Source organism: Mollisia scopiformis (assembly GCF_001500285.1).
Source record: "Mollisia scopiformis unplaced genomic scaffold LY89scaffold_23, whole genome shotgun sequence".
NCBI classification, from domain to species: Eukaryota; Fungi; Ascomycota; class Leotiomycetes; order Helotiales; family Mollisiaceae; genus Mollisia; species Mollisia scopiformis.
In genome coordinates, this window is record NW_017263603.1 from 311,763 (window position 1) to 337,460 (window position 25,698).

At 48.5% G+C, this 25,698-nt stretch overlaps 8 protein-coding genes across 8 annotated transcripts; 2 read left to right on the forward strand and 6 right to left on the reverse strand.

Annotated features, from left to right (window-relative positions):
- Positions 1–250: 250 nt before the first annotated feature.
- LY89DRAFT_226921 (uncharacterized protein) lies at positions 251–1,081 on the reverse strand. The gene is made up of 3 exons (XM_018206001.1): positions 792–1,081; positions 548–741; positions 251–472 (listed from the first exon to the last, which is right to left on the reverse strand). Exons 1-3 carry the CDS (start codon positions 840–842, stop codon positions 295–297), a joined length of 423 nt encoding a protein of 140 aa, XP_018065887.1. The 5' UTR covers positions 843–1,081; the 3' UTR covers positions 251–294.
- Positions 1,082–1,553: 472 nt separating this feature from the next.
- LY89DRAFT_738966 (P-type ATPase-like protein) lies at positions 1,554–5,612 on the reverse strand (the record flags this gene model as incomplete). Its single annotated transcript, XM_018220424.1, has 2 exons — positions 1,554–1,671; positions 1,723–5,612. The coding sequence occupies 2 exons, from the start codon at positions 5,610–5,612 to the stop codon at positions 1,554–1,556; spliced, it is 4,008 nt and encodes a 1,335-aa protein (XP_018065888.1).
- Positions 5,613–6,090: 478 nt separating this feature from the next.
- LY89DRAFT_624895 (uncharacterized protein) lies at positions 6,091–12,664 on the forward strand. The gene is made up of 3 exons (XM_018211055.1): positions 6,091–6,211; positions 6,312–11,767; positions 11,817–12,664. Exons 2-3 carry the CDS (start codon positions 6,349–6,351, stop codon positions 12,425–12,427), a joined length of 6,030 nt encoding a protein of 2,009 aa, XP_018065889.1. The 5' UTR covers positions 6,091–6,211; positions 6,312–6,348; the 3' UTR covers positions 12,428–12,664.
- A 1,122-nt stretch (positions 12,665–13,786) lies between these two features.
- On the reverse strand, positions 13,787–14,767 carry LY89DRAFT_758237 (HET-domain-containing protein; the record flags this gene model as incomplete). The annotated part of the gene is made up of 1 exon (XM_018221427.1): positions 13,787–14,767. The coding sequence occupies one exon, from the start codon at positions 14,765–14,767 to the stop codon at positions 13,787–13,789; it is 981 nt and encodes a 326-aa protein (XP_018065890.1).
- A 782-nt stretch (positions 14,768–15,549) lies between these two features.
- On the reverse strand, positions 15,550–16,490 carry LY89DRAFT_758239 (uncharacterized protein; the record flags this gene model as incomplete). Its single annotated transcript, XM_018221428.1, has 2 exons — positions 15,550–16,199; positions 16,343–16,490. The coding sequence occupies 2 exons, from the start codon at positions 16,488–16,490 to the stop codon at positions 15,550–15,552; spliced, it is 798 nt and encodes a 265-aa protein (XP_018065891.1).
- Positions 16,491–17,520: 1,030 nt separating this feature from the next.
- Positions 17,521–18,948, forward strand: LY89DRAFT_722671 (uncharacterized protein; the record flags this gene model as incomplete). Its single annotated transcript, XM_018218748.1, has 2 exons — positions 17,521–17,731; positions 17,784–18,948. The coding sequence occupies exons 1-2, from the start codon at positions 17,637–17,639 to the stop codon at positions 18,946–18,948; spliced, it is 1,260 nt and encodes a 419-aa protein (XP_018065892.1). The 5' UTR covers positions 17,521–17,636.
- A 244-nt stretch (positions 18,949–19,192) lies between these two features.
- On the reverse strand, positions 19,193–19,495 carry LY89DRAFT_738970 (uncharacterized protein; the record flags this gene model as incomplete). Its single annotated transcript, XM_018220425.1, has 1 exon — positions 19,193–19,495. One exon carries the CDS (start codon positions 19,493–19,495, stop codon positions 19,193–19,195), a length of 303 nt encoding a protein of 100 aa, XP_018065893.1.
- A 960-nt stretch (positions 19,496–20,455) lies between these two features.
- Positions 20,456–22,077, reverse strand: LY89DRAFT_654177 (uncharacterized protein; the record flags this gene model as incomplete). Its single annotated transcript, XM_018212285.1, has 3 exons — positions 21,918–22,077; positions 21,366–21,850; positions 20,456–21,266 (listed from the first exon to the last, which is right to left on the reverse strand). Exons 1-3 carry the CDS (start codon positions 21,975–21,977, stop codon positions 20,456–20,458), a joined length of 1,356 nt encoding a protein of 451 aa, XP_018065894.1. The 5' UTR covers positions 21,978–22,077.
- Between the last annotated feature and the right edge of the window lie 3,621 nt (positions 22,078–25,698).

Sequence of the window (25,698 nt, forward strand, 5' to 3'; positions counted from 1 at the left end):
TTCCCACTTTTTAAAGCTCCGAAAGCTCCTGCCCAATTAATGGTTAATAATTTATGGGTCGAGACACATCGTATTGTATCGGCCAATGAGGGTTTGGAGAGTATGATTGCAAAAACGCAAAGTAAGCGCAACTACGCGACAACGAATCTCTCAATCGCATCAGCGAGTAATAGTAATAAAGAGCAAGATCATATAACTCCAAGTTAGACAACGATACAGCTCGTGATTACGAATTCAGAAATCAAAAACAACCACAGACCACCTCCCAACAATCAAATCAACCTCGCAGCCTCTTCACTTCCCACTCCTAAGCTCCTCCAACTCTCCGTCCTCCAGGCCCTCATCGCCCTCCTCTTCATCCTCGCCATCCAAAACACCCTCACCCTCACCCTCCATATCCACATCATCATCCTCCTCCTCATCATCCTCATCCCCCCAACTTGGCTCATCAAGCGGCTTAGTGTAATCCGGTCTTTCCCGGACTAGTTAGCCAAGGTTCTCATTTAGGATGACAACGTCTGAAAGAAGCAAACAATCGGGCAGTTACTTGAGCAAAGGCTTGACACCAAGGGCTTTCAGTTCCCGCATCAGCTCTTGCTTATGCTCCACCACATCCATGACATCGATCTCGGAATCGGTGTCTGCGCCATCGAGGACACCTTCTTTGTTATCCCCGACACTCATAGCGGTGGCTTGATCGTCGTTGATTGTGAGGGTGGTGACTCTTTCGTTGAGGGGAGTCTGTTGTTAGGTCAGCGAGGAAGTGAAAGCGACAATAAAGTTTGACTTACAACAACACCATCCATCTCCATTTTCATCGGGTTTTCTGGACCTCCTCCCATGATTCTTATCAAGATATCTCAATATTCGACTTGTTATTATACCAAATTTCTCCAGAACCAAAAATCCGTGATAAGAAAGAAAGAAGAACAGACTTTCTCTCATGAAGCCTTTATATACCCCCTCGCTTAACAAACGCGACACAATACACGCTTCAGCCTAACCAATCAACTTGCAACTCTCTTTCTATCAACCAATGAAAGGAGAGAGTGTGCGGCACAGTTTTTAGGCAGCAGAAGTGGAGATAGAGGGAGGAGGTGATTGGGTGTATGTCACGTGAATTTATGCTTGGGGGCCAATGAGGGGAGGGAGAGCGGTGTTGTTTATGGGGGTACAGAGGGTGAAGTAAGGTTTGAGATAGAGAGGTGAGGGTAGGGATCAGGGGACGAGGGTGAATATTTGACTTTGGTACACCGAAAGATTGTCCACACTTTTCTAACCTCGTGGAAAGGTGTAAATGTTCAGCTGAAGTGCACCCAGATCAGATAACCACAATGACCCCATAATAAAAACACTTAACAAAACCACAGCATTCCAAAAAAGCAGGGACATTGGCACTCGCCAGATATTCATTCAATTTGAACGATAAGATGATGATATTAGGTACCATGGATTCAATCCAATTAAGCTCGTAGTACATATCTATCTCCTACGCCAAACGCCAATCGCTATGCCGCGAGCCCAGAACCAAACCCCTCTCCAATATCGGACATTCATATCGCTTGCACCTTTCTGTAATTCGGCGGTTTCACTGCCCGTCTGATCAACTTACCAGCGTAAGGAGGAATGAGTGAAATTGCGCCAATGGCGAGAACGCGCCACACGAAGCCCCTGCTTCACGTTAGTATTGTTTCCATTTGAATGGAAGGAAATGATACATACCATGTAACGATGAACGCCAAATCGTAGTACCTGCCCAGGAACGGTATGCTGCCTACATACAGGAGGAATGTCCCAACCAAGCTGATGATCATTACTGGATGCCAAGTCGTAACCTCGAATGCCACCATGCAGAGTTCGTTCAGGACTAGGACTGTGAAGGAGACTGAGACCATTTTTGGACCATCGACTTCAGTGAGAATTTGAGACAAGCCTTGGATCATGCCACCTTGGTAAATGGAGACGAAAACCCAGACGAAGAATGTGCGGTATGAAAGAGCCGCGCCAGAGGTCAACTCTTTGTAGAGTTCCGGGTATAGATTCGCGAGATTCTCATCGACGTCTTTATCGAGGACAAGGGAGAAGACTGGAGCCATAGTGTAGACAGTAGCATATCCGACCATTAGCCAATCTTTGTACAGACCCTCTGGCTCGAACTTGATGGCAATGCTGTACATTGTCTGGCAGACGCTGATGATCAGACCTCTGTGAATGACGAATTGAGCAAGCTTGGCTGAGCGTTTATAGCTGTTCCTTCCATGCCAGACGAGAAGCTTGGTAAGATGGCAGAATTGCGTGATAGAGAAATCGGCAGCTAGGGAAGCTTGTCGTCCTTCTTTGCCAACGATACCGACCCCGACATCTGCGGCCTGAATCATGCTCACATCATTTCCTCCATCGCCAATACAGCAGACGCGCTTTTTGGTGAACTCGCGGATGAGAAGAGCGACGTCTGCTTTTTGTGTGGGTGAACACCGGCAGGCTATGACGGCAGGCAAGAGAACCGCCAGGCTGATGAATTCGGTTCGGAAGTGAGTTAGAAGTAGAGCTAGCGACTCGCCGTCGATGAGCAGAGCAGAGTCTTTCTTGCCACGAAGGAAATCAAGATGATCTTGGGCATTGTCCTTCCGTTTCAGCTTGGCGATGGTATGGATATATTGTCCTCTGGCAACAAGCTTGGCGGACACAGCGACACAACGAGCAGTCTCCACTTTGTCACCAGTCAACATCCAGATCTTGATGCCAGCATTTCGGAGGAGTTCGAGTGAAGGTTTGACATCTCGCTGAAGCTTATCTTCCACGCCAGTAACGCCAAGTAACTCAAGATCACGTTCCAGATAATGGCTGACGACACGTGCCATTCCAGCATCTCGTCCATTGATTGCGACAGAGGCTTCCTTGAAATTTGCAGCGAACTCTTGATATTGCTGAACAGACAATCGTTTGCGACCAACAACCAACGTTCGTAGTCCCTCACGAGCCATGTTTGAAGTCTCTTCATCAAGCCAATCATTCGCTACCACGATGGAGGTCATGACTGTGTCGGCTCCCTTCTGGTAAAACCATATTTCACCAGCTTCAACACCAGTTGGGGCTTTAGCGTCCATGCTTTCCAAGAATTGCACGACAACACCCATCCGTTTGCCATCTGAAGTAAAAGGGAAAATTTCGAGAATTCGGACTCGCACCACCGGCAGACCTGTGTCTGTAGATTGTAGCGTCATACCCTTGCGATCGCGGTGGATCAATTTCAAACCAACTGCTTCTGTCCATTTTACGATAGCAATTTCATCGGGCGAAGATGCTTGGTAGGAAGTGATAGTTTGTCCATTCTCTTCTTCGGTGGTAGGCGTCACGTTGTGGCAAACAGCCAACGCCAGAACGACATCACGCACACGCGATCCGATTTCTCGGCGAGTGCGAGTAGCAGTGGTTGTGGCGGGTGCTGTGAAGGTCGATGATGGCGTGATAAGCATCCCTGATTGACTTGAATCTGTAGAGGCTGGCAGGGAGAAGCCTTGCTTGATGTACGTAGCTACTTCATCCATTGCTTCATTGGCGTATGAGACTGTTCCCACATGGATTTTCTTCATCTCCATCTCATTTTGTGTCAAAGTTCCAGTCTTGTCGCTGAGCAGGTATTCGATTCGACCAAGCTCCTCTGGAATTGTACTGGTCCTAACAACAGCTCCCGCGATTCCAGGATCTCGATGAATGAACCAAGAGTATGCACTCTTACCCATATCCAGGTTGACTCGAAGACTGATTGGAACAATGGTCGAGAAAAGGACCAAGAAGCGCATAATCTTGACATACCACTTGATCCCTTCGACACCTTTCAAACTTTCAAGTGCAACCAGAACCACAGACAAGGTCAGGGTAAGAGCGCAGAGAATTTTGGTGAGCGAGTTAATTTCATACTCCAGAAGGCCAGTTTTAGAACGAGAAGGAGATGTAGAAAGTGCAGACCGAGTCTGAGGACCCGTATACACAATGACAGCAAGAGTCGTGGCATTTGAAGCGAGGATGGTATTGCACCATGCGGTATTGTCAATGCTCAACGAAGCCGAATTGGGCTTGGTTGATGGTTCGTCCTGGGTTACTTCGCGGCTTAAGGGCGATGATTTTGGAAGATTTGGATCATACCCATTACTCCTGGGTAGTAGTTCTACAGTGCCAATAAATTCATTGACCTTCTTGTCGGGTTTGCCAGCCACCACTCGTAGACGTACGAATTCTGATGGATTTAGAGATTGGGTGAGAGGCGATGCCAAACGAAGCTTCCAATCCGTTTCGCCGTCCAATTGGTCCGTCCGTATGAATGTCTCTCCGACACCAGCGGCATCAGCAGCAGGTGTATTCCCTTGTTCAGAAGTCGACTCGTGACCTTCAGCAACGGTTGTAGATCTCTGTTCGATAGGAGGATCAGATATCGGTTCGACAAGCAGTGATTCTGAGACCACCGGCCGCTCTTCTTCGTGTGGCGCCACCGCTGATTCATTGCTGTAGCTCTTCAATATCACAACGTCTGCCGGGACACGCTGGTCCTTTCCCAACTTTAGAACGTCGCCAACTTTCAAATTGCGAGACTTCTTAATGATTTCATGAACTTCTGTTGAGGGTCTCGCTCGTCCTTGGCCTTCTGCACTTTCTTCTTCTTCTTGGATGTCCGACAGCCTGTCTGCCTCCACCAAAGACCGTCGCTTCGATTTGGCGTTTGCTTTCGATTTCAGCTTCTTCTTTGCATTGAATTTGTCCGAACCACTTTCTCCCGGCCTATCAAATGATAGCACAGTGTAGCCTTCCGAGTTCGCTTCGTTGTCCCTTCTCCTTCGTTCAATGTCATCATATGCTTCCTTCCCTAACGTAATGGCTAAAACACAGACCAATGGTACAATGTAAGTCGAAATGTACCCTATTCGTAAAGGGGGAATCGCTTGCGAAAGTGCGACGAGCAAAAAGTACATGTTAAAAAAGAAAGAGAATTCGTTATACAAAGTGACTGGTAAGAAACTGATGGGGGTATATTTCGCATTCGAGACAGCATTTAGAGGGAAGCGTGCGGATTGTAATGTGCCAACTGACACTGTACGTGACGATGCCGGATCATGTTCTTCTTCTTGGGTTTCATCATCGCTCGACACTGGCTGGTTGCTGTTCGCAGAGAGAAAGCTGGGAAGCCGTATGTGTGATCCTAATTTATTGAAAGCTTCGACACTTGGCCGCCGGCGATGGCCGTTCGCTGCCAGGAGGGGCGCGCTGTCTTCCTGCCCATCTACGCTCCCAAAGCTTCCTGCTGAAGGTCGACTTGGTTCATCGTTCAACATTCCATGTAGGTCTTCATTGTTCGCATCCCTGTCCTTCCCCAGATCACCATATCCTCTATTCCGCTTGCCTAGCCCTCTCAACCCGCTCATGCGTAAATTCCTCAGCGGTATATGCGGCACTCTGCGCTCGTCTTGTGGTTTGCGATCCTTGCGGGAAGATGAGGGCCCAGCTGGACTCGAGGTTGTGATCGGGTCGAGCTCCTGGATGTCGAGGTCGAGGTCTGAATCCGAGTCATCCGCAGGAGAATTGGGGGCTTCTGGTTGATGATAATCTCTCGAAGGCATGCCTCATTGATGCGGTGGTCTTCTTGCGGGTGTGTGGAAGAGCGTGGGAAGAAGGAAGTTCAAGGGAAGGGAATCTGCAGCATGCAAGAGAAGACTGTAGCCTTGCCTGTCTGTCTCAGCCACGGAACATTGACACGCGGTTGTTCCGCTGATGCAGCCAAAATTCCTCGGTCGATCCCGGTCGCCGTACCAGATGACCTGCGTACCAGAAGAAAGATGCCGAGGACAACAACAAAATAATCTCTGGATGGTGAAAGAACAAACAAAGCAGAAAGGGCTTCAGATGTTATGGTATGATCAATTTATTACTATTGTATACATCTTTACCTAGAATAGTTACAAATTCCGTGCCAATGATTCACTATCAAATATGTATTGTCATCGTCCTGTCTTGATGGTGTCTGCAGTTTACCCTATCGAAAGCTGGCCTCAATGCTAATCCTCGCCTCGTTCCGTCGCTCGAAACTCCAGATTCAGAATCTTTGTCCGATCATCTAAATACCTGCTTCCTGAATTCTTCACAGCTGTGGCAGATGGCTTCAGTCCTCCAGCTTCGATATTTAATCTGATTTTGTCTTTTAGCGGATATCCTTGTATAAGTGAGTCTGAGTCTCTTGCTCCCAATCCGGCAATCTGGGGAATGACGCAGGCTGGAGAAAGGAAGGAATAAGGGGAGGTTGATATGCTGACAACAACCAGTATTCAGTTCTTTTCCGCCCGGCACACAGTTGTCGCAATGCCATCGGAATCCTCGAGTCCTTGGCATCCTGCCTTTATGCCAAATTCCGAAGCCGATCTAATTGCGACGAAGAAGTCCGCAGAGTCAACACATGCGAGCTCGCAGCCAGAGCCCACTCCCGAGTCTCCCAAAGCAGAGCCCGTTACGTCTCCATTAACGGTGGACACTGAGCATGGCCTGGAAGAGCAGGTAGAAGAGATAGAGCATAATGGGGCGGATAATGATGGACATCCTGAGCTATCAAATCTCCGAGATGCTCTTGCAACATCTCTAGCCAGCCCCGGTGGTGTCGAGCTCGAGGAAAGCCCATTGCACAATGAAGTGCAACCACCGGAACCCGAGGAGCAGGAAAGGGCAGATTTCCCGTCAGAAGAACCTTCGAATGAAAGCAAGCATTTGAGCACAATGTCCTTCACTCGGACAGTTTCGCATGAGGTGAACTGGGGAGAAGACGACGAGGTTGATCCGGAATGGAATCTTCATCGAACAGATACTGACCCTTTCAAATTTATGGCAAAATCAGACCGAACCAATTCTTTTCCTGCGGTCCCACCAGCACACTCCGCGTTTAGTCATCCAGAGGAACAGCTCTCCCATTCTCAAGCGGAGGAGATTATGAATGAGGTCGAGCACGAAGGCAAAGATCTTTTTAGCGATCATGGTGACAATGACGAAGCAGATTTCTTCAATGGCACTTCTGGTCAGCAGCATACCGGTGAAGAGTTTCTGCATGATGCGGAAGATGGTGGAGCCTCAACTTTTGCGCCAGCATATGGGGGAGACATCAGACGGGAAGAGGACGAAGAAGAAGCCCGCTTTGAAGAGGGCCTTCCGCTTGTACAACATACCGATCACCCAGAAACGGGCCAGGAAGCTCCGAATACAAATCATGGTGCTTTCGAGGATGATGCGAATGAGGACCACGACTTTTTTGCTCATGTTAGCAAAGAGGAAGACACGCAACCAGAGCCACACCTCGAAAGGAAGTCTACGATGCAAGTCATGGATTCCTTGGATTTTCAACCTCATTATCAAGCTCATGAGGACACTATTGAGGAAGAAAACGAAACAATGCAAAGCTCACAAAGTTCGCTAGATAGGTCCATTGGTGGTGGAATCGGTGTCTCCACAAGCACAGTGCTATCCCAAGTCCTGGGCGACCCTAATGCTCCTATTCATAACCAACCCGAAATACTGGCCGCTCTCGAATCAGACTCCGGTGAAGGCGATTTGGCAGCGAAATGGAAGGCGGCACTAGCTTGTGACGAATTTCTGGACGACGATGATGAATTGTTGCCAGACGAAGATGAAGCAGTCGAAAATGGTGGTGAAAATAAGACAATCGATCCGTCTGACCTCTTTGGAAGTGACGATGAAGGCTTCCTGGAAGATACCGAAGATCAAAGCGGTTCAGACCCCTTTCCCCAACAGATCAGCCCCCCTATTCCAGCTCCCGTAACTTCGCCAAATGGTCACGTGGTTGGATTTGACAGTCTCACTGGCGCCGTTCATGGAAGTCGACCAGGAAGCAGTGGTACCAGCAGTAGCCGGTATCTTCCGGCTGGAGCAGTTGCAAGCGCTCCCAAGCCAGCAAATACGTACGCGCCCGCGGCACCACTCCTAACAGACTTCAGTCGGCCAGCCACAACAACTTCTGTTCCATCTCCTTACATGGCACCTCCGGTCTCAAGCTTTCCCCCTCAGCAGCAACGACCTGAGCTTCCCAAAGCCCAGAGTTTTGCAGACAAGTCAAAGGGCGGCTATGCTTCACCATACGACCTGCCCATGGAAGTTGTGAAGCCTAGAAAGCGTATAAGCATGCAGCAAATGAATCGACAACCCTCTCCTGCAAATGCCCCCGCTCCTCCCAGGAGTAGTAGCATGTTTACACAGCCACCACCTCCGCCTAGATCAGCGAGTGCCAGTATGTCGCCTCCCACAAGTAGCCACGGCGTTCCCCAAAATCAACCCAGGCCCTCTGCTACCCCTACTCTTCCCCAGCCTCCAACTTTGGTAAAGCAAAGCTCAAGCGGCTTCTTTGAGGAACTACCAATGGCTCACAGGCCGAAGCCAGCACCACGACATCCGGGATCATTTGGGTCACCCGCTCAAAGTACCTTCATCCACCCAGTGGCCGCTCCCCCACCCCCAATGGCCCCTCCTCCTGCTCCTCGAGGATCTTATGCAGCACCACCTTTACAACAACCAGTTCAACAGCCAAGCAGCCAAACTCTGGTTGCTCCTGAACGCGTCAGTCCTTATGCAGCACTTCCCACCGCAACTGGACCTCCACCAGCTACTGCAACACGGTACTCCCCATCGCCGTCTCAGCCAACACTTCAAGCAGCTATACCTCCCCCTGCTGCTCAATCTCGGTACTCCCCAGCACCACCAAACCCTCGCCAACACACCCCCTCCTACAGTTCGCCTGCAAATGCTCCACCACCGGTGCTCGCTCATCAACCCAGGACCTCGAGTCCGTTAGCACACTTCGAGAGAAATCAGGACCCCCGACATGGATTTCACTCGGAAACTGCAGGCTATGACCGCCGAAGCAGCTCGTCTGGTTACGAGTCTAATCTCAGGCATCAACATCTTCCTCCTACTAGAGAGGTAGATGAGAATGAACAGGCTGTTGTGAATGGGAATAGGAAGTATGGCGATCTACAGAATCAAAACATACCCCAGCCTCGATCTGTAGCTCAGACTCCTCCACCACCACCGCAAAATCTTGCCTCCAGACTAGTGAGCTCGCCGCCCAAGCGCATAGCATCCAATTACCAACCTCAGCAGCCTGCTACTGGACCGCCGCAAACATTTGCGCCTCCGAAGAGGTCACAAACACAATCGCCAGGAAGTGGATTTGGTGTGGTGAGACGAGATATAAGCCCGATAGATCCCTATCAACGACCTGCTTCTGTGGAAGGCCCGACATCCCCCAGAGCAGTCAGTGGCTACTCGGCACCATCTGTTACATCTTCTTATTCCCGAAAGCGGGGGTTCTCACAAGGTTACAACTATATCGCACCCACCGATGGACGAGAACACGATCCGCTTCAAAGGTGGAAAGGAGCACCAGTCTTTGCTTGGGGAGTCGGAGGAACAATCATGACCTCTTTTCCGAAAGATGTGCCTCGGTACGGCATAGGTCAGACCGCACCGATGGTTGTTCGAAGTCCTGGTGAAGTCAAGCTTCGAAACATCAAAGACGTGGATCCGCTTCCAGAACGCCTCTCAACTTTCCCAGGCCCATTGAAAAGCAAAGCAAAGAAAAAAGAGGTCATGTCGTGGCTCACATCGGGCATTGCCATACTAGAGCAAAGTGCTTCATACCTCCGCACAACCTCGCATCTATCGCATGAGGACAAGCGCATCGAGGAGAGAATATTGCTTTGGAAAATCCTTCGAGTTTTCATTGAGAACGATGGTTTGCTGGAGGGCAGTCCACCTGTTGAAAAGGCGGTGCGAGCTGTATTGTCGCCTGGCCTGGACGATAAAGGGTCATCAACAACGCCTCTCTATGCTACCGGTGCGGAGCTTTCGGGAATCTCGGCATCCTCGGCTCCAAAGGCCGATGCTGTCGATCCTAGTGCTGTTGACGAGTTGAGGAAGCACTTACTCCGTGGCGAACGCGAAAAGGCCGTCTGGGAAGCTGTCGACAAGAGGCTTTGGGCACACGCAATGCTCATCTCGAATACGGTGTCGAAAGACTTGTACAAAAGAGTAGCTCAAGAATTTGTCCAGAAGGAGGTCAAGAACATTGGTGACAACACGCAACCACTGGCAGCATTGTATGAGATATTCGCAGGAAACTTCGAAGAAAGTGTGGATGAACTTGTACCTCCATCTGCCCGCGCTGGTTACCAATTGGTCAGCACCTCCAATGCTGCGGGTCCTTCTAAAGACGCCCTCGAAGGGCTTGATAGATGGCGGGAGACTTTGGGTCTCGTCCTTAGCAATCGTAGCCCTGATGACAATCAAGCTCTTAATGCTTTGGGCAAGCTCCTGTCTGGTTATGGACGCGCTGAAGCAGCTCATATTTGCTTCCTCTTTGCGAGGAGTCTATCGATCTTCGGAGGTGTCGATGATCCCCAGGCAAGCATTGTCCTCGTTGGATCTGATCAACTCCGACAGCCATATGACTTCGACAGAGAAATGGAGCCTATACTGCTAAGCGAAGTATTTGAGTATGGGATGTCTCTTGCAAATCCAGCCGCCATCGCTGCGTCAACTCCTCACTTGGCTGTGTACAAGCTGCAACATGCAAAGATCCTCGCTGAAAATGGCTTCAGAGACAAGGCCCTACAGTATTGCGAAAGCATCGCAACCGCGATCAGTTCGCAGACGAGGAGGTCGCCATATCACCACAATCTATTAGTTGCCGAACTTGATGACCTTAGTAAGCGCCTGAAGTCGTCGCCCAAGGATGAGACTTCTTCTTGGATCTCCAAGCCAAGCATCGATAAAGCTAAAGGATCGGTGTGGGCCACATTCAACAAATTTGTCGCTGGTGATGATAATGATACACCAGCTACCGTATCAAGCGCCGGGAGTGCCAACGATGTGGGGCCATTTGCCAGGATTGCTGGCGGAACACCAACGATCAGTCGATCTCCCTCAAATTCGGACATTTATAGTTCATACAATAATGGTCTTGCAATTCCAGGCAGTGCTACCAAGACTAACTCGAGGTATGCACCTGGCGGCTCATATGGCGCGTCGACTCATGAACCTCTTTCAAGCTCTTATGGATCTCAACCACGGACCTCACTTGAAGAAAGGTCCTCGAACGAGTTCCGAAGATATGAACCACAACGGCAGATGTCTGACTACAGGCCCGCGTCCCAAGCGAGCAATTCTATCAACAACTATAGTCCTCAGACGTCGTCCACTTACACTCCTCAGAACTCGTCCACCCCGTACGGCAATAACGGCTCGCCGTATGAGCCTACCTCAGCTTATGCTCCTCCCCAAACTCCAGTGACTAACCCAGCTACGAACAACTTCTACTCATCACCACAGCCGCTGAATAACTCAAATACTCATCAGCCGCCTTACGAGTCATCTCAACCACCCCCCAGCTTTGAACAACCTACAAACAACTACCAGTCATTCTCCAACAGCTACGAACCTTCTGCTGGAAATAGCTACGAGCCCTCCACGTCTAGTGGTTACGAAGCGAGTGGTGGCTACGAGCCCCCATCGAGCAGTTACGAACCTCCAGCCTACGTACCAACAACAATGGACGATGAGCCTGACTCCCCTGTCGACACTCGACCACAGAAGAAGTCGTTCATGGACGACGATGACGATGATATCCCTGGGCTGAAACAGCAACCGGTTGGGGGCGAGAAGACAAAAGCAGAAAAGGACCGCGAAGCCGATGAGGCGTTCCGGAAGGCGGCAGAAGCTGACGGTAAGTAGTCTATGTTATTTTTATTGGCGTTTCACTAACAGATAATCAGCACAAAAAGCAAAAGAATCTGCTCCAGCAAAGAAAGGCTGGGGTCTGGGAGGCTGGTTCGGAGGCAGCAAGAAAGAAGCGGATATGGGCGCTCAACCTAACAAACCCATCCGCGCCAAACTTGGTGAAGCATCATCTTTTGTTTACGATCCTGAGTTGAAGCGATGGGTAAACAAGAAAGGTGGAGCAGAGGCTACAGAAACCAAGAGTGCCACACCTCCACCACCTAGAGCTGGTCCACCACGAACAGCGAGCATGCCTCCCTCCACAAGTGCGCCAAGACCAATGAGCATGGGTAGCGTGCCACCACCGATGGCACAACGAGCCGTAAGTGAGTCTGTTCCAGGACCATCTCAGTCAGATGGCCAAAGTGAAGCAAGCCATCCAACCCTCGCACCACCATCCATGGCCAGAAGCGCAAGTAACGGCTCCATCGGCCTGAACGGCGGCCCTCCATCAAGTGGTCCACCGAGCAGACCAGGCACGGGAATGAGTAACGCGAGCAGTATCGACGATCTGTTAGGACCGGCTATGCCAAGAAAGGGAGCAGCGGTGAAGAAAGCAGCGAAGAAGAAGGGGAGGGGGTACGTGGATGTTATGGGGGAGAAGTAATTTGTTGCCCCGAGTTGTATTATAGATAGGGTGGATGGGAATATCATGTTGTAATATGTATCATATGCCGTTGCTTCGGAAGCTATTCTCTGGTGTGTAAGGAAGGGCGCGGGTTCGTTGCTTGCTTGGTTGCATGGTTTGCGGTGGTAGAGAGGGTGAGGAAGCAGGGAATTGATGAATAATGAAAGTCGTTCGCCTGTCTGACTTTTGATGCACTGTTTGCAGCGTGTCATTCATTGTGCGCAGGATGTCTTGTTCTCTGAAGATACTTCGTCTTTTGTCGATGTTTGATCGTGGGTTGCAAGTGCAAGTCGTGGTAATTCTGCCTTGGGTTTTCTTCCCATATTGGCTAGACACCGGCAAAAGCAACTTATCCGAAGAGTCTTGAGCCAGAAGAATACCACGCGTTTGGTTTCTAAGTAATTATGAGTGCATAAAATACTGGAATTGGTTGTAAGGTGCTGCTCTACCCTGACGAGAGTTATCATCCTCTCGGCCCGAATCTCACTAGCCTACAACTCCGTGCTATTCCAACGGGGTTCGTTCTGTCATAAGCAAATCAGAGTAGGAAGAGTGCTTGCTATCCCCTCAACAGCCAGAGTGAATTTTAGCGTAGAATCCAAGTGCACGCCCTCCCATTCGAGGAGTGGGGTCATCCCAAGGATGTGATTGGCAACAATAAAATTCACAAGCGAGCGGCCATTGGGATAGTATTTTCTCAGAATTAAGGCTACCAAAGAATTAGGAAAAGCACGCAAAATGATTGTAAACTCGAAGCACCGGATACTAAAGCCGCAAAAGATAGAGATCCAGCCAGGTGTTGAAGTCATCCACCTGGTGATATTAGAGACAGTCCAATATCACTACTCTAAAATCACCTCTTGAATCTTGGCCTCATCCCAGTTAATCCATGGGCACCATCCATCATAGCATCCAACACGTTGATATTTCCCATTTTCTTGCTTTCGAATAACGATGCACACATCTCGTGATATAAAATATCTACCGAGGTGCATTAGGTAGCAGTTCTCATCCACTATGGAGGAAGTGTAATCCAGACTCAGTTGGAATTGAGACGCCTCCCATGATCCCCAACACGTCAAAAGTTTCTTTGGTATTTCACTCACTTTTGCCGATATATGTAAAGTTGCCGCAGTGACGTTTCCAAAGGGAGCTTCCTCTGACTCCAGACTCACGTTATAATCACATAGCATAGCGAGCTCACTAACAGGCTCGTCGGTATCAAATGAGGTGACTCCGAAGGGAGCACAACTTCCAAAACCAAGTAGGTAAACCGATCCGCTTATCGGTGCCAATGTGCTCGAATTGCTTGAAACGTGAGTCGCTGTTGTGTCGGCGCTATGCGAGTTGCAAGGGCAAGTCACTCTTCCAATAGCCTGCGATATAGTCGTCTTCCCACAGCAGACTAAATTCCATGGCAATCCCAGATATGGCAGGAAGTCTATCTTCAAAGAATGTCAAGTCACGAGAGGAGTATTCGTTGATAAGAGTTGCCCATAATCTTGATCTTCCGCCTTTATAAGTTGAGTGTCGTCGGCTTTCGAGTATAGAGCCGAAGGTTAACTTCTCTGGATGATTATAATCGATGTAACCTGGTACTAGGGCTCGAAAAGACTCGGAGTAGCAATGCCATGTGGGCTGAACGTCGTCAAAGAGTATAACCCGTGGGCTAAGCATGAATTCTTGGAAGGCCCAGCCACGGGTGAATAAACGTTGATCACGTGCTGACCATTTTGTTTGCTGTGCAAAATGGATGGTACCAGAAGAGTCCTCGTCAAGATAGAGCGGAAGTCTGCATATGTCCCAAGGTATTTTATCATCCAAGAAGCCTTCGAAAACACTTTCCGTAGAAGAAGCAGCAATTGTGACCGTTGAGTTCTTGTATATGTCACCCATTGAAGCAATTTCTGACAATTTGTCGTAGCCGGCATCTTGGATAATGCAAAGAGAATCTATCCATAAATATCTGATTCCGAGCTTTTTTGTTACCTGAATAGCATCTCTTATTGTCTTGGGGACCGAGTTTAGCGCAATCCCTGCTATCATCGAATCTATCGTGGTCGTGGTGGTTGTCATCTGCTGGGGGCCACCCCAACAATAACTGAGAGCCACGTATCGACCATGCTGCAAGGGTACACTGATATGAAGCTTTATCTTTTCGCAAGTGTCGCTCTCACCGAGATCTAGGACTCTCGTTGGAAGTGCGGGTTCATCGACCCTTGGACAGCCCATGTGCGCTTTGTCACAATCATGCAGCCATGCCGCCATGCTGTTGAAGATTGACTTCCACGAAAGATCTTCAAGGCGTATGACATTCATAACGCACGATAGGCAAGGTTCGGCTTCTCATATTGTTAGCAGGCAGTATCTCTCAAGTAGGGATAATTATGGACTCACAGTACAAAGTATATGCTCTTAGTCTCAGAACTTTCTCTTGTGTCCTTTGCGAGTATGTCTCAATACCATAGATACAATGGTACTCAAGATCCTGTCTCAGCGTACTGTACTCGGCATCCGAAAAACGATGATCGAATTTGAATATCCATCCTTCTTTCTCTACTAGATCCCAAGTCTTCTGCAGGCCCCGAATACCTAGAACCAGTGCACACATAGGGCAATCACTACTAGTCCCAGCATCTTTGCCAGGATGACTATATCCATCGCTCGACATAAGTGCCTTCACACCCGAAGACGTTTTAGTCATCCGCCAACAGTGGTCACAGAATAAACCTTGATCAGATAGCGGTCCCCGTAGCACAAGCGCTGATTCTGCCATTCTAAGAATCGATCTGTAGGATGTCTGCTAGAGGCTCATATATCTTGGAATGTCGAAAAGTATGTTAGTTGAAGTTTTCGAGAAAGCATAGATTTTCAAGCCACCATAAGACAATGCATGAGCACAGCTCACGGCGTGGAAGTTCTATTTTCCCCAAGCCACCACTGGATGAATGGCTGAAAGGTGAAACATGAACAATCACCGGCGCTTTGTGAGACAGAGCTCCATACGAGCATTTGACACACGTGTAAAAAAGGTAACAAAAAAACAACAGCTATATCAATGCTACCTATCCTATCGACAACCCATCATAGCCAAAAGGGCCTCAACCTTCCTTGAAAAGATGCTTGATGCTTTTCAAAATTCGATCCGCTTTCCCTTCGTGATGATAGGGAAGTTTGATATGGATCTGTGGTATTATTTTACGAACCCCCTTCTTCACTTGCGTCTCGAATCGCCTAGTCAAATCGTCTCGACAAGAGGCTGCCATTCTATAAGTATTCGAGTAAATTGCCGTACCCGATGTTCGATGTGTAGAGGTGCATTTGCACGTCATTGGGGCGCACAAGATGACCAAGTCTTCCATGCTCTTGAACTCTTCGAGGACCCGCGGACGGTAGCGGAAATCCCGCGTCCGACTATCGAACAACTCTTCGACGACTATGATGAGCTTCTTTGCGACTGCGAAGCATTCTTCAACGACTATAGAGCTTGCACTGTAGTACTTAAGCTCCCATCTCTCCATCCAGTAAAGCATCTCGCCGCAAAGCCGCACAGTATCGAGATCTTTGTTGAAGAACGTTAGTTTACATATGAAGGATTCCGGTATCGCATATAGTTGGTGGACTTCATAGTAGAAGAGGAAGCACTCCCAGTCGCTTTCGCGGTTGATGCGCCGTGTGATTGGAATCGGCGTCAAAGAGAAAGGAGGCCAGAATTCAATATCATGAATAACGGGCTCGAACGTCTCTCGCCCTATCATCAAATTCCGTTGTTAGTATAGCTTTTTATTACATGGTACCAGCATAAATATTGAGCCTGAGAATTTCACTAAGTGCTAGGAGGACTTCAAGGATAGAATAAACAACAAAAATAGCTAAGGACGGATATTGACCTACATATTTTGCATCGTAGTTCTGCGGGCAAAAATTGGAAGAGTGGAAATGATGAAGGGCCTCGTTGCAGGGAAAATAGACGGATATCAGAGTCCGGAAGCTCAGCATAAAGATCTTTTCGTCGTTGCTCCTCCTTGTCCCATTCCGCCATGTAGAGCTCATGAAAATGGAGGCTCATGTCGATGTCAGTTCTCCAAGGTCTGCAGGGAAGCAGGTTAGTATAGTGTATTATCATGGGCAAGGCATTCTTACATCATTAAAAGTACTCTCTGGACTCCTATAAGCGCTCTATTCTTCGCGTATTAACACATCCTTCGTACTGGTGGTATGCGAAGTTTTGTTTTCTAAACTGGAAAGAATAGTATATGCGACGAAGAGAAGAACGGATGTGAATCTGACTCTGTTTTCGAGAATTGAGAATGTAACATTAAGATGTGACTGAGATATGGAAAACAATTGCGATTCTGGCTGGTGCTGTCCTAAGCACGGAGGCTAGGCTAGGATCCAAACTTCTCGCTCCCCTAAGTCACGAGATTATTCAAATAAGCGAGACCCCCATTCGAAAGAAGAGTTCGAATTTCGGCGGCAGGGTAGCCTCTTTTGATATCATTGAAAGTATCCTATATCGATTAGATAGCCTGCTTAAGTTTTGAGTCGTATGAAGGAGGGAAAGACGAAGTCACGTGTCTCTTTACACACGATCTGTTCAGCTCTTCTGAATAGTACGGTGGCAATATGAACCTTCAGCGTTGAATTTCCACACTGCTACTGCCACAGAATTGTAAGTGAAGCAGAACTATCTTATGTTTAGCACAGAAAGAACTTCTTCAGGTTCGAGATCAAGAGACTTGGACTATCCTTCATAAGTACACTTCCATCAGTCCACGTGTATCGTGTATACTTAGAATCTTCTTGAACTTTTGAGCTTGGTTCGTTTCGATGTGCAACTGTGAATTGTAAGCACGTCTAGACAAAGTCCGAAAGAACGCCCCGTGCAATGCATACGGCTCTCTATTTCGGAAGGCGTCCAGTACCAAGTCGCGAAAATGAAGTGCGGCTGACTTGAAACGGGACCACCACTCACAGAGCTCTAATAATGTCTCAGAGACCTTTGAAGTTTCTTTTTCAGCTGGAACTGACAAGCTTTGGATGCAACGCGGGCCATAAATACTTCGTGAGCCCCACGATTACAATACTCTTCCCGATTCCGCTTCGAATGATCCTCAAGTCCTAAGGCAACCGTGATTATTCCCCAGAACAGGAATTCCTAGATAATCGCATAGTTGATACTTCGAGAATGTCTGCACCACTCTCTGCACCACCTGTCGCTGCGTTGCACCCAAATATTCCTGCTGGTTGGAGGTTGGAGTGGAGTGCGCAGTACCATACAAAGTATGATATCCAAATCTCCACTCACATGACATTTCAAGTTTAACAATCTCAGCTACTATCTCAATGTCTATACCGGTGCATCAACCTGGACTGTACCTGTGGAACCTGCGCTCGACATTGTGAGACACGTGCAACAATACTCGACGGAGGAAGCTGTCCCTCAGCAAAGTTTGAACGTCCAGCCCACTTCTAGAAGATGCGTATCATCACCATCGCCGGTTTCTGCTATCTCGGAGCATGAAAAGCACTTTGCACAGCAAACACAGACTGTAGTGTATACGCAACCAGAAGCCCCGGCTCTTTTCTTTCCACCTCCTCCAGGGTCAAGTGGGAGCGAGCCGACCTCCACGGGGCCAGCCTCCGTTCAACAATTTCTACCTCCTCCAGACTCAAGTCACAGCCAATCAGGACATATCTCACAGCACACCCTCGAATATTCTCCATCTCCTCTAGGGGCGCATCAAAAAGATGACCAGCTGTTCCAGCCCCTACAAAACAATGCTCTTCAATCCTTCCCTCCACCACCGCTACTACCGCCTCGGTCTTCTCCTCGGCCCTTGTCTAGTTTCCTGCCTCCTCCTCCTCCTCATGCTGATAGCAACGCACTTCAGCAACTGGATGTACAGGTACAAAATACACATGCAACGCTCGACGATCTTCACTTGCAAACCCGGCCAATACCTTTGACCTCCAAACCAAGACCACGATCATTCATCGGCCAAATGGAGATGATGAAAATGCAAGTCAGCGAGCAATCCCACATCTACGGCTCGAAAGTCATGGAGACCAAACTCGGCACCAAAGTCAGCACCAAAGTTGGAAAGCTAATCCCGAATTCGAAATCCGAGAGCAAAGAGACCGATCCTCTCCTCGACGTGAAAGACAAAGTGGAAAAGAAACTCTGGGACGACCGTACAGAAGAAGAGAAGAAAGAGTCGTACAAGAAATGGGGCAAACGAGCCGCGATTGGAGCTGGCGTTGTAGCAGCTGTTGTGATTGGTGCAGAAGCTATTGAGCATGTAGCGAATGCGAGTGATGCTGCCAGCTCTGTGGGCAATGGATTCAGTTCCGCCAACAGTGCGATGAACTCTGCTGCCGCTAACGCAGCAAGCATTAACGCTGCCTCTAATGCAAGTATGATGGCTCTTGCATCAGCTCAGGCTAATGCTGCAGCTGTATCGGCGGGCTTTGCTGCGATGGCCGTGGCAATCATTTGAGGATTTAAGCTCACTGCTTAGTTTTATGCGTGGATTTTTAAAGAGTGCACTAGAACAATTGACCTTGAGAAATGTTTGACGATTTCGAGACATGCGCACAGTTTCCATACATTTCTACTATGAACATTTTCAAGCTTTGATATTCTTTCGAACAATCCCATAACCATCAGTTGTAACTCCAAAATTATCCGCCTCGGATTCCTTTCTAACGATACCGTAGCCGTCAGTTGTAACTGAATTGGCTTCATCTCTTGTAATGCCACTCTACACCCTCTGTTTTCATGGAACCATCGGTCTCATCTTCAGCTGAGAAACCATATGCCTCGCGAGTAGTGACTGGATTGTCGCCTTCATCTTCAGCTGGAAATCCGTATGGATTGCGAGTAATGACAGTGTTGGCGACTTCAGCATTTGAAATAGCTGGGGATAACATTGTGAGAATATGTTTCAGAACTTGATGTCGTTGCGGTGACTTGCCAACAGGAGCAGCACATGCTGTCATGGCAAGCTGAAAGATAACAGCAACGATGGGTGAAGAGATCTTCATAATGAATTCTTTATGTACGATGTATGATTGAAAGTTCGCGGATCTTTTTCCGGTTTGAAGCAGATTCTAAGAATGCGTTGAATAGTCGGTTTTGACTGGAAGACAAGCTGGCGACGCAATGTTGAGTTTGAAAATTTGGCACGACATTTCCTCCTACTTATACCCATTTTCTAATTCAGACCGCTCCTTACTTGTCTCGCAGTCAGGAATCTTGCTGACTCAAAACCGAAGATAGATGTTGAAATATGGATTCTGGGAGATAGTTGTATGACCCGCGTCATGTCTATTGCTCAGCAAGGCATAAGAAGTACATCAACTGTGTAAAACTATTGGCTTGCTCGTGTCACACAAATAAATGTGGCTTAGAATTGTATTTGAAACCCATATATGGAATGTAAAACATTTTCAGGCGCCTGCTTTGCCGCGGGGGCGAATGCTACGCTGTGCCCCTCTTGCACAGTATAGCTTCGTACCTGGGACATTTTTTGTCTCATCGCCGCTAACTTCAATGACACAGAAGCGATCATCGTACGCACAAGCCAATTGAAGGACCTTTCTAGAAAGTCGTCATTCTCAAGACAGAGAGAGAGAAAGAGCGCGAAATCACCCATACTCTGGATTCTTATATGTATTGTTTTTGTTTCGTTTGCCACGATAGGGGTACGTGCAGGGCTTTTCAGCCCTACTGCCCCAAATTAAAGCAAAGCGCATGGCCGATCAAGAATGAACGTACTTGTTAGTCGAAACGCCATTGTTGTCTTGCCAGCCAAGTTATGCCATTCTAATCGACAGAGACCCTATCTATAGAAAAAATGAACGTGCACGAATCAATAGATTGAACAACACTCAAAGACATTGAATGTAAGAAGAGCTGAGACCTCTTCCAGAGGCATCAGCATGAGCTGCTCCCGACCATAGCTAAACTTCAATGCGCAGAGCTCTCGAGCGTCAAATATGTATTCATGGCCAGATACTATATACAAAAGGGTCAACATAAGGGTAATCAGCTGTCATACCCATTATGATGCTATACTCATCTCTCATCAAATCTGAGCCTTCATTCGCAATGCCCTTATACCTACTAAGCTCATGCCTCCGCAACGCCACTGTCCACGGGAAGCTAGAATGAGCAACACCCATAAATGCGCTCGCTTTAAACATAACCAAAAAGTCGACCAAACCCCGTTGGTCGAACGTCATATTATCGAGCATTCGGCGATCATCTCCTGTGAGCAAATCTTCCTTTGTTACCACCGAAATAGGCATGTTTCTCATCCTTGCGCTCTCGGCAAACACATCCACCACGGTTCGGTTTCCCGAAGCCACATACACGACTTCAAGACCGGTACGCTGCAAATTCTTGAACTGCTCATCAAATTGTGTGTTCATTGCCCCGAATACCCATCCTTCTTCCGGTGGCCAGGCCCATAGAGCATCCTGCTCTAATCGCAAATGCGCCCCGTAAAAAGTATTCGAATTGATAGCTTGAGTGGGGTCAATCTCAATGTCGAACGTCTCCATCAATTCCCAGAGGATCTTGGCCGCAAGAGCCCGCGTGTCACTCCGGAACGATAGTATCTTGCCGAACTCATGGACGAAAGCTTCCCCGTCGTCGATAACGGGATACTCGAGGAAGGATTGGCCCATGTGGATGTGTACTGGGGCTTCTGTTTGGATGGAGATCGATCGTCCGTCTAACCACCAGTCGAAGAAGTGTCGCCATTCGCGGGGGTGCCTTAATCCTTCTCGTGGATAATCTAGCTCGAATTGGCTGTGAAGAGGCTGAAGTCAGTATCATCTTCTGGAGACAATGTTGAAATTTTAAGTTTTTGCAGGAAGAAAAATGAAGATTTTTCCAAAAACCACTTACCTGCCAATCAAAGTCAAAGGCTCCCCAGTACGCACCCGCTGCTCGTAGAAGGGGAAATCTTCCGCCCGCTCATAGATGCGCATTCCAGGGCATCCATTCAGCAGATGCGTATCAAAAGCCTCACGATCAAAGAGATATTCCAGCCCCATCTCAGTCTTTGTCTCAATATCCCACAACTCCTTAGCATTTCGTAACGCTATTGTTGGTACAACCAGTGCCGCCCCTGCATGAATGGCATATCGTATGCATTTGAGAATTTGATTTCGAAGCATCCCGACCCCGCCGTGTTGTCCTTCGCAACTGAATAAAAGACCAGGGCGAAAAGTTGTGCGAGCACAGATTTCTTGGATGGGTGCATAGTTTATGGGCGCTGGGAATTCGACTTTCATGGCTACATCCAAGAAATCTCTTTCTGGTTGGTCTTCTGGGGGTTCCCCGTATAGCAAGAAGACAGCTTCATCGTGGACCTGGAAACCAAAAGTCCACTATAACAAATCAGCAGACATTCTTGCTTAGACGTTTTGAGGATTTGAATATCTTAGAGAAGCATACAATTAATACAAGAGAGACAATCAGAATGAATGCCAATCCTGGTCGTTCTGGCCAAAGCATCGTCCCTGCGAGCTTGACGAGAAAGCGAATGAATCTCGACAGGCTGGTCAAATTAAATGAGAAGTATCTTGAAATCCATCACCCTCTCGATCAATCCTCCCAAAAACAAATATATGGATTTAAGGTAGACCTCAACATTCAGACGATATAGATTGGCGAGTAGATTCGAGACAAGGGGTGAAACGATGGCGAAACTGCGCACGTGAATCTGACACCTCGCTTCTGCACTCCTTTTTGCCAAGGATTTCAGACGGTGAGACGCCTGAAACATGAAGCAGAACCAAAACAAGATGCAGAGATCGGATGAACTCCCACGCCAAAGCATAATGATGGTATTGAGATACAGTAATGGGAAAGGGGGCGTCGTTTAAGGTCGTGCACGTCCCTTCAGTGCGAGCCGAGCCGCCCCTTATTTAGCGAATTTATTCAGAACTGCTAGCTACATTCAATGAGAATTCATAGCACACAATGAACACTGCTTTGCGTGTTCGTCGTGGTTATGCACATTGCCGCAGTCGTCCTTTGATGTTAAGAAGACGTACATTGTCGATCAGAAGACCAAGTGTTTACCAATTGTGTAGATTTATGTGCAATATGATCTATATTCTGTCCATGATGAGAATCTCATCGCTAGATCTCCAGATGAAGTCCTTCCCAAGCTCCGAAATTCAGCGAAACCTGTCAGATTCAGGTTATAACTCTACGGCTGAAATCGAGGACCGTCATTGGCCGACCTAAAAGTGCGGCTTGACCCTTCCCCACAAAATCAATTGCTCGAATTCTTTTTCAGCCTCCACCATCCAAATCCCAACAACCTTCCAAACTCTTCCCCAACCGCCTCCTGGCATCAATTGATATTCGGACTCGATCGTGGTCAGGCCTATCACCAGTTACACGAGACAGAAGAAGACGAACAGCCGTGTGGCAGAATTGGAGAAGAAGATCGATGCCCTAACTCGATCCCTCGCGCAAAAGTCTGCAGGAATTGCGCCTACAACAGCTGAACCAATAATTCAATTGGATAAGCCCCGCTACTCTGCAGCCATCTTTCAGTGGGTCACGATATCCGATTGCTCCCATTCTCCTCACCATCAGTTATCTACTCGTAAGTCCATCCGGCGAATAGATATTTGGCTTGCTAACATGCGTGCTAATTCTTAGAAGCATACCTAGTTCCTGCCACTACAGCTGCAGACTTCGAGCCGAACCCTACCGATGGACCGAAATTCAAGTGCGAATAAACACTTCTTCTACACACAACTGGGGCCATATCTTCTCCCCTCTCGAGGAGAGCAGAAGACTTGTCTTGTCTTCCAGAAAGGAAAGCATGGTAGCACATGCACTGTATGGCCAAGAGATCCTTATAGTTCTCGATACTTGCCAGGTAATTCTGATCCGCTCCCTCGACATTCCTCTTACTGAACTGACCGATCTAGGATTGGCGATTTAAGAGGAACCATCATGGAGAGCCCCTAGATGGAGTCTAACGAAATGTTTTCCTATGCAAATCCCTGCGCTGGGACCAAAATTGAAGTGCGAATGAACAGATGTTGCACAAAGGAGTTTATCGCTTCGTTGCGGGGCTAAGGTATTGTCCTTAATTCTCATTGGAATGAAAGGCTGCTAATCATGTAGGACCCAAGATCATCGGTGGAAAGGATGGCATGAAAGGCGGTCCTAGACTCAGACCCGCTGGTACTACCAAACTCACAAAGTATGCCCCCAAGAGCAAAGTCTCTCCCGCCAAGAGCTAATTATGCGACCAGGGCAGAATGTAGAGTGTTTGATCTATTTTGCCGACTTCCCTTATCTACATTGTTCTATCAACTAGAGGCTGTTCACCTTGGAGACCTGCTGCGGTTATGAGTACGACCTGGCGTGAAAGCTATTCCTTCCTGCGGATTTTCAAGGAATGTCGAGAGCGCACCAGTAACGGAGCAACGGGTGGGGGGTGGCATCCCTGTCTTCATATATCAGGCCGTCCCAGTTCAGGCCTTCCTTGCGAACCAGGCCGTCCTTGAGAATCAGGCCGTTTCTCAGACGGTGAATTCGCCAAAGCCCTCATCTCCGCTCCTTGACTAGAGATTCAAGAGGAACCCAATGGGTTCCTTGGTAGAGTCCAATGAACTCTCCCTCCGTTCCCTGCTGAGCGACCAAAATTCAAGTGCGAATAAACATACAGCGTGAGTTATCCCAAGATACCACCGCAGTGGTATAATGCTGCCTATTACCTTCTCATCTTCAATTTTACTGACCCGTCAAGTGTCCCAGCTACCGAGGAGCCACCCAAGGCCCTATACCTGATTGCTACCAACGGCACCCCTCGTCTGAAGTCCCCAGAGAAACTCTCAAAGGAGCTTAAGGTATTCTTGTCGGTCTATCTCTGCGTGGACATTCGTAGCCGAGCTACCGCCGCCGAACTCTTGCAACACGACTTCTTGAAGCATGGCTGCCGCAAGCACGCCAAGTAAGCGCAGTAGCAGACTTAATGATAACGTTGACGACATGAAAATGCCTCCCGGCATCCTCAAGATCAAGCGGTTGGGAGGCTTAGATCAGGCCTAGAAGTCACCGTTCCTGGCGAATGAGGCTGCGACATAGAGGATTTTGATGAAGAGACAGCTATTAGGGCCCAAACGCGGTTTTCCCATAGACAAAGGGCCATAGAAGTTCTGTACTGTAGTTCTTGAAGCATCATCTCATTTAACCCAAATAAGGAGAAATGGAACACATCTCATTTCTTCATTCCCTTCGCGGAGCTTGATAAAAGTCTTGGCTCAAAATGAACTTCTTTACGCACTTGCTCGCACCCCTTCCCTCGATTAACACTTTCTCCACAACTCAGCAATCGCGCTGATACGTTTCAGACAAGGAAGTTCGGCGACAGCAGAAAAGATGTACATATGCCTACACTTCAGAATTACCAACTATAACTCCAAACAATCACAGCCCAGTACCCCTCCTCTTTCCCTTCCCTACCCCATCCCCTTCCCTCCCGATTATCACCTCTCCCTCACCCACTCCCCCACCCTCCCCGCAAACAAAACACACCTCTCATCAACCCACCTCGTAAACAGATCCCCCGCCCACACAACCACCACTGTATTCCACACCGCCGCCCAGCAGAACCGCCTCACATACTTCCCAATATCGCTCTCGGCCTCCCACTCCGCCCACGCGGGGCCCATGAACCGGGTTCCGAGACAGAAGAGCACGGGTCCGTGGACGAGGTACAGGCCGAAGGAGATGCGGCCTAGGTAGCGGGAGAGGGAGTTCGTGAACAGGGTTTGGAGTGCGAATGTCCTTGTCCTTTCTATCAGGGCGCTGAGGATGTTGGTGGTGGGAGAGGCAGATGGGGAAGTAGGGTGAGAGGAAGACAGAGAAATCGAATACGCGAGTAAGGCGGCGCCGATGCAGCGCCAGGCTTGCGGTTTCAGACCGTTTGCCGGGTGCATATTCTCCCATGTGTTGGGCGTCCAGGATAAAAGGAGGTCGACACCCCAGGGGACTTCTTCGAAAGAGAGTAGGTACATGGATAGGAAGAAGAGGATGTATGGCCATACAGTGTGGATGACGAGGAGGAGGGGGTAGATGTGCGAGAGGATTTGGGTTTGGGAGGTTGGTTTCAGGTCCGTGGTGCTGGACCAGGGGCTTTGTGGTGAGGGACCGGCGGTGGTGGAAGGGGCGTGGGTTGACATTTCGATCATGGGTTGCGAGGAGG

Excerpts from the sequence above, each read along its gene's own strand:
- LY89DRAFT_226921 (XM_018206001.1), bottom strand. The coding sequence starts at position 842 with ATGGGAGGAGGTCCAGAAAACCCGATGAAAATGGAGATGGATGGTGTT. Across the intron at positions 742-791 it reads TGGAGATGGATGGTGTTGTT|ACTCCCCTCAACGAAAGAGT; the intron begins GTAAGTCAAACT and ends ACCTAACAACAG. Across the intron at positions 473-547 it reads GGTGTCAAGCCTTTGCTCAA|ACCGGATTACACTAAGCCGC; the intron begins GTAACTGCCCGA and ends AGTCCGGGAAAG.
- LY89DRAFT_624895 (XM_018211055.1), top strand. The coding sequence starts at position 6,349 with ATGCCATCGGAATCCTCGAGTCCTTGGCATCCTGCCTTTATGCCAAAT. Across the intron at positions 11,768-11,816 it reads GAAGGCGGCAGAAGCTGACG|CACAAAAAGCAAAAGAATCT; the intron begins GTAAGTAGTCTA and ends ACAGATAATCAG.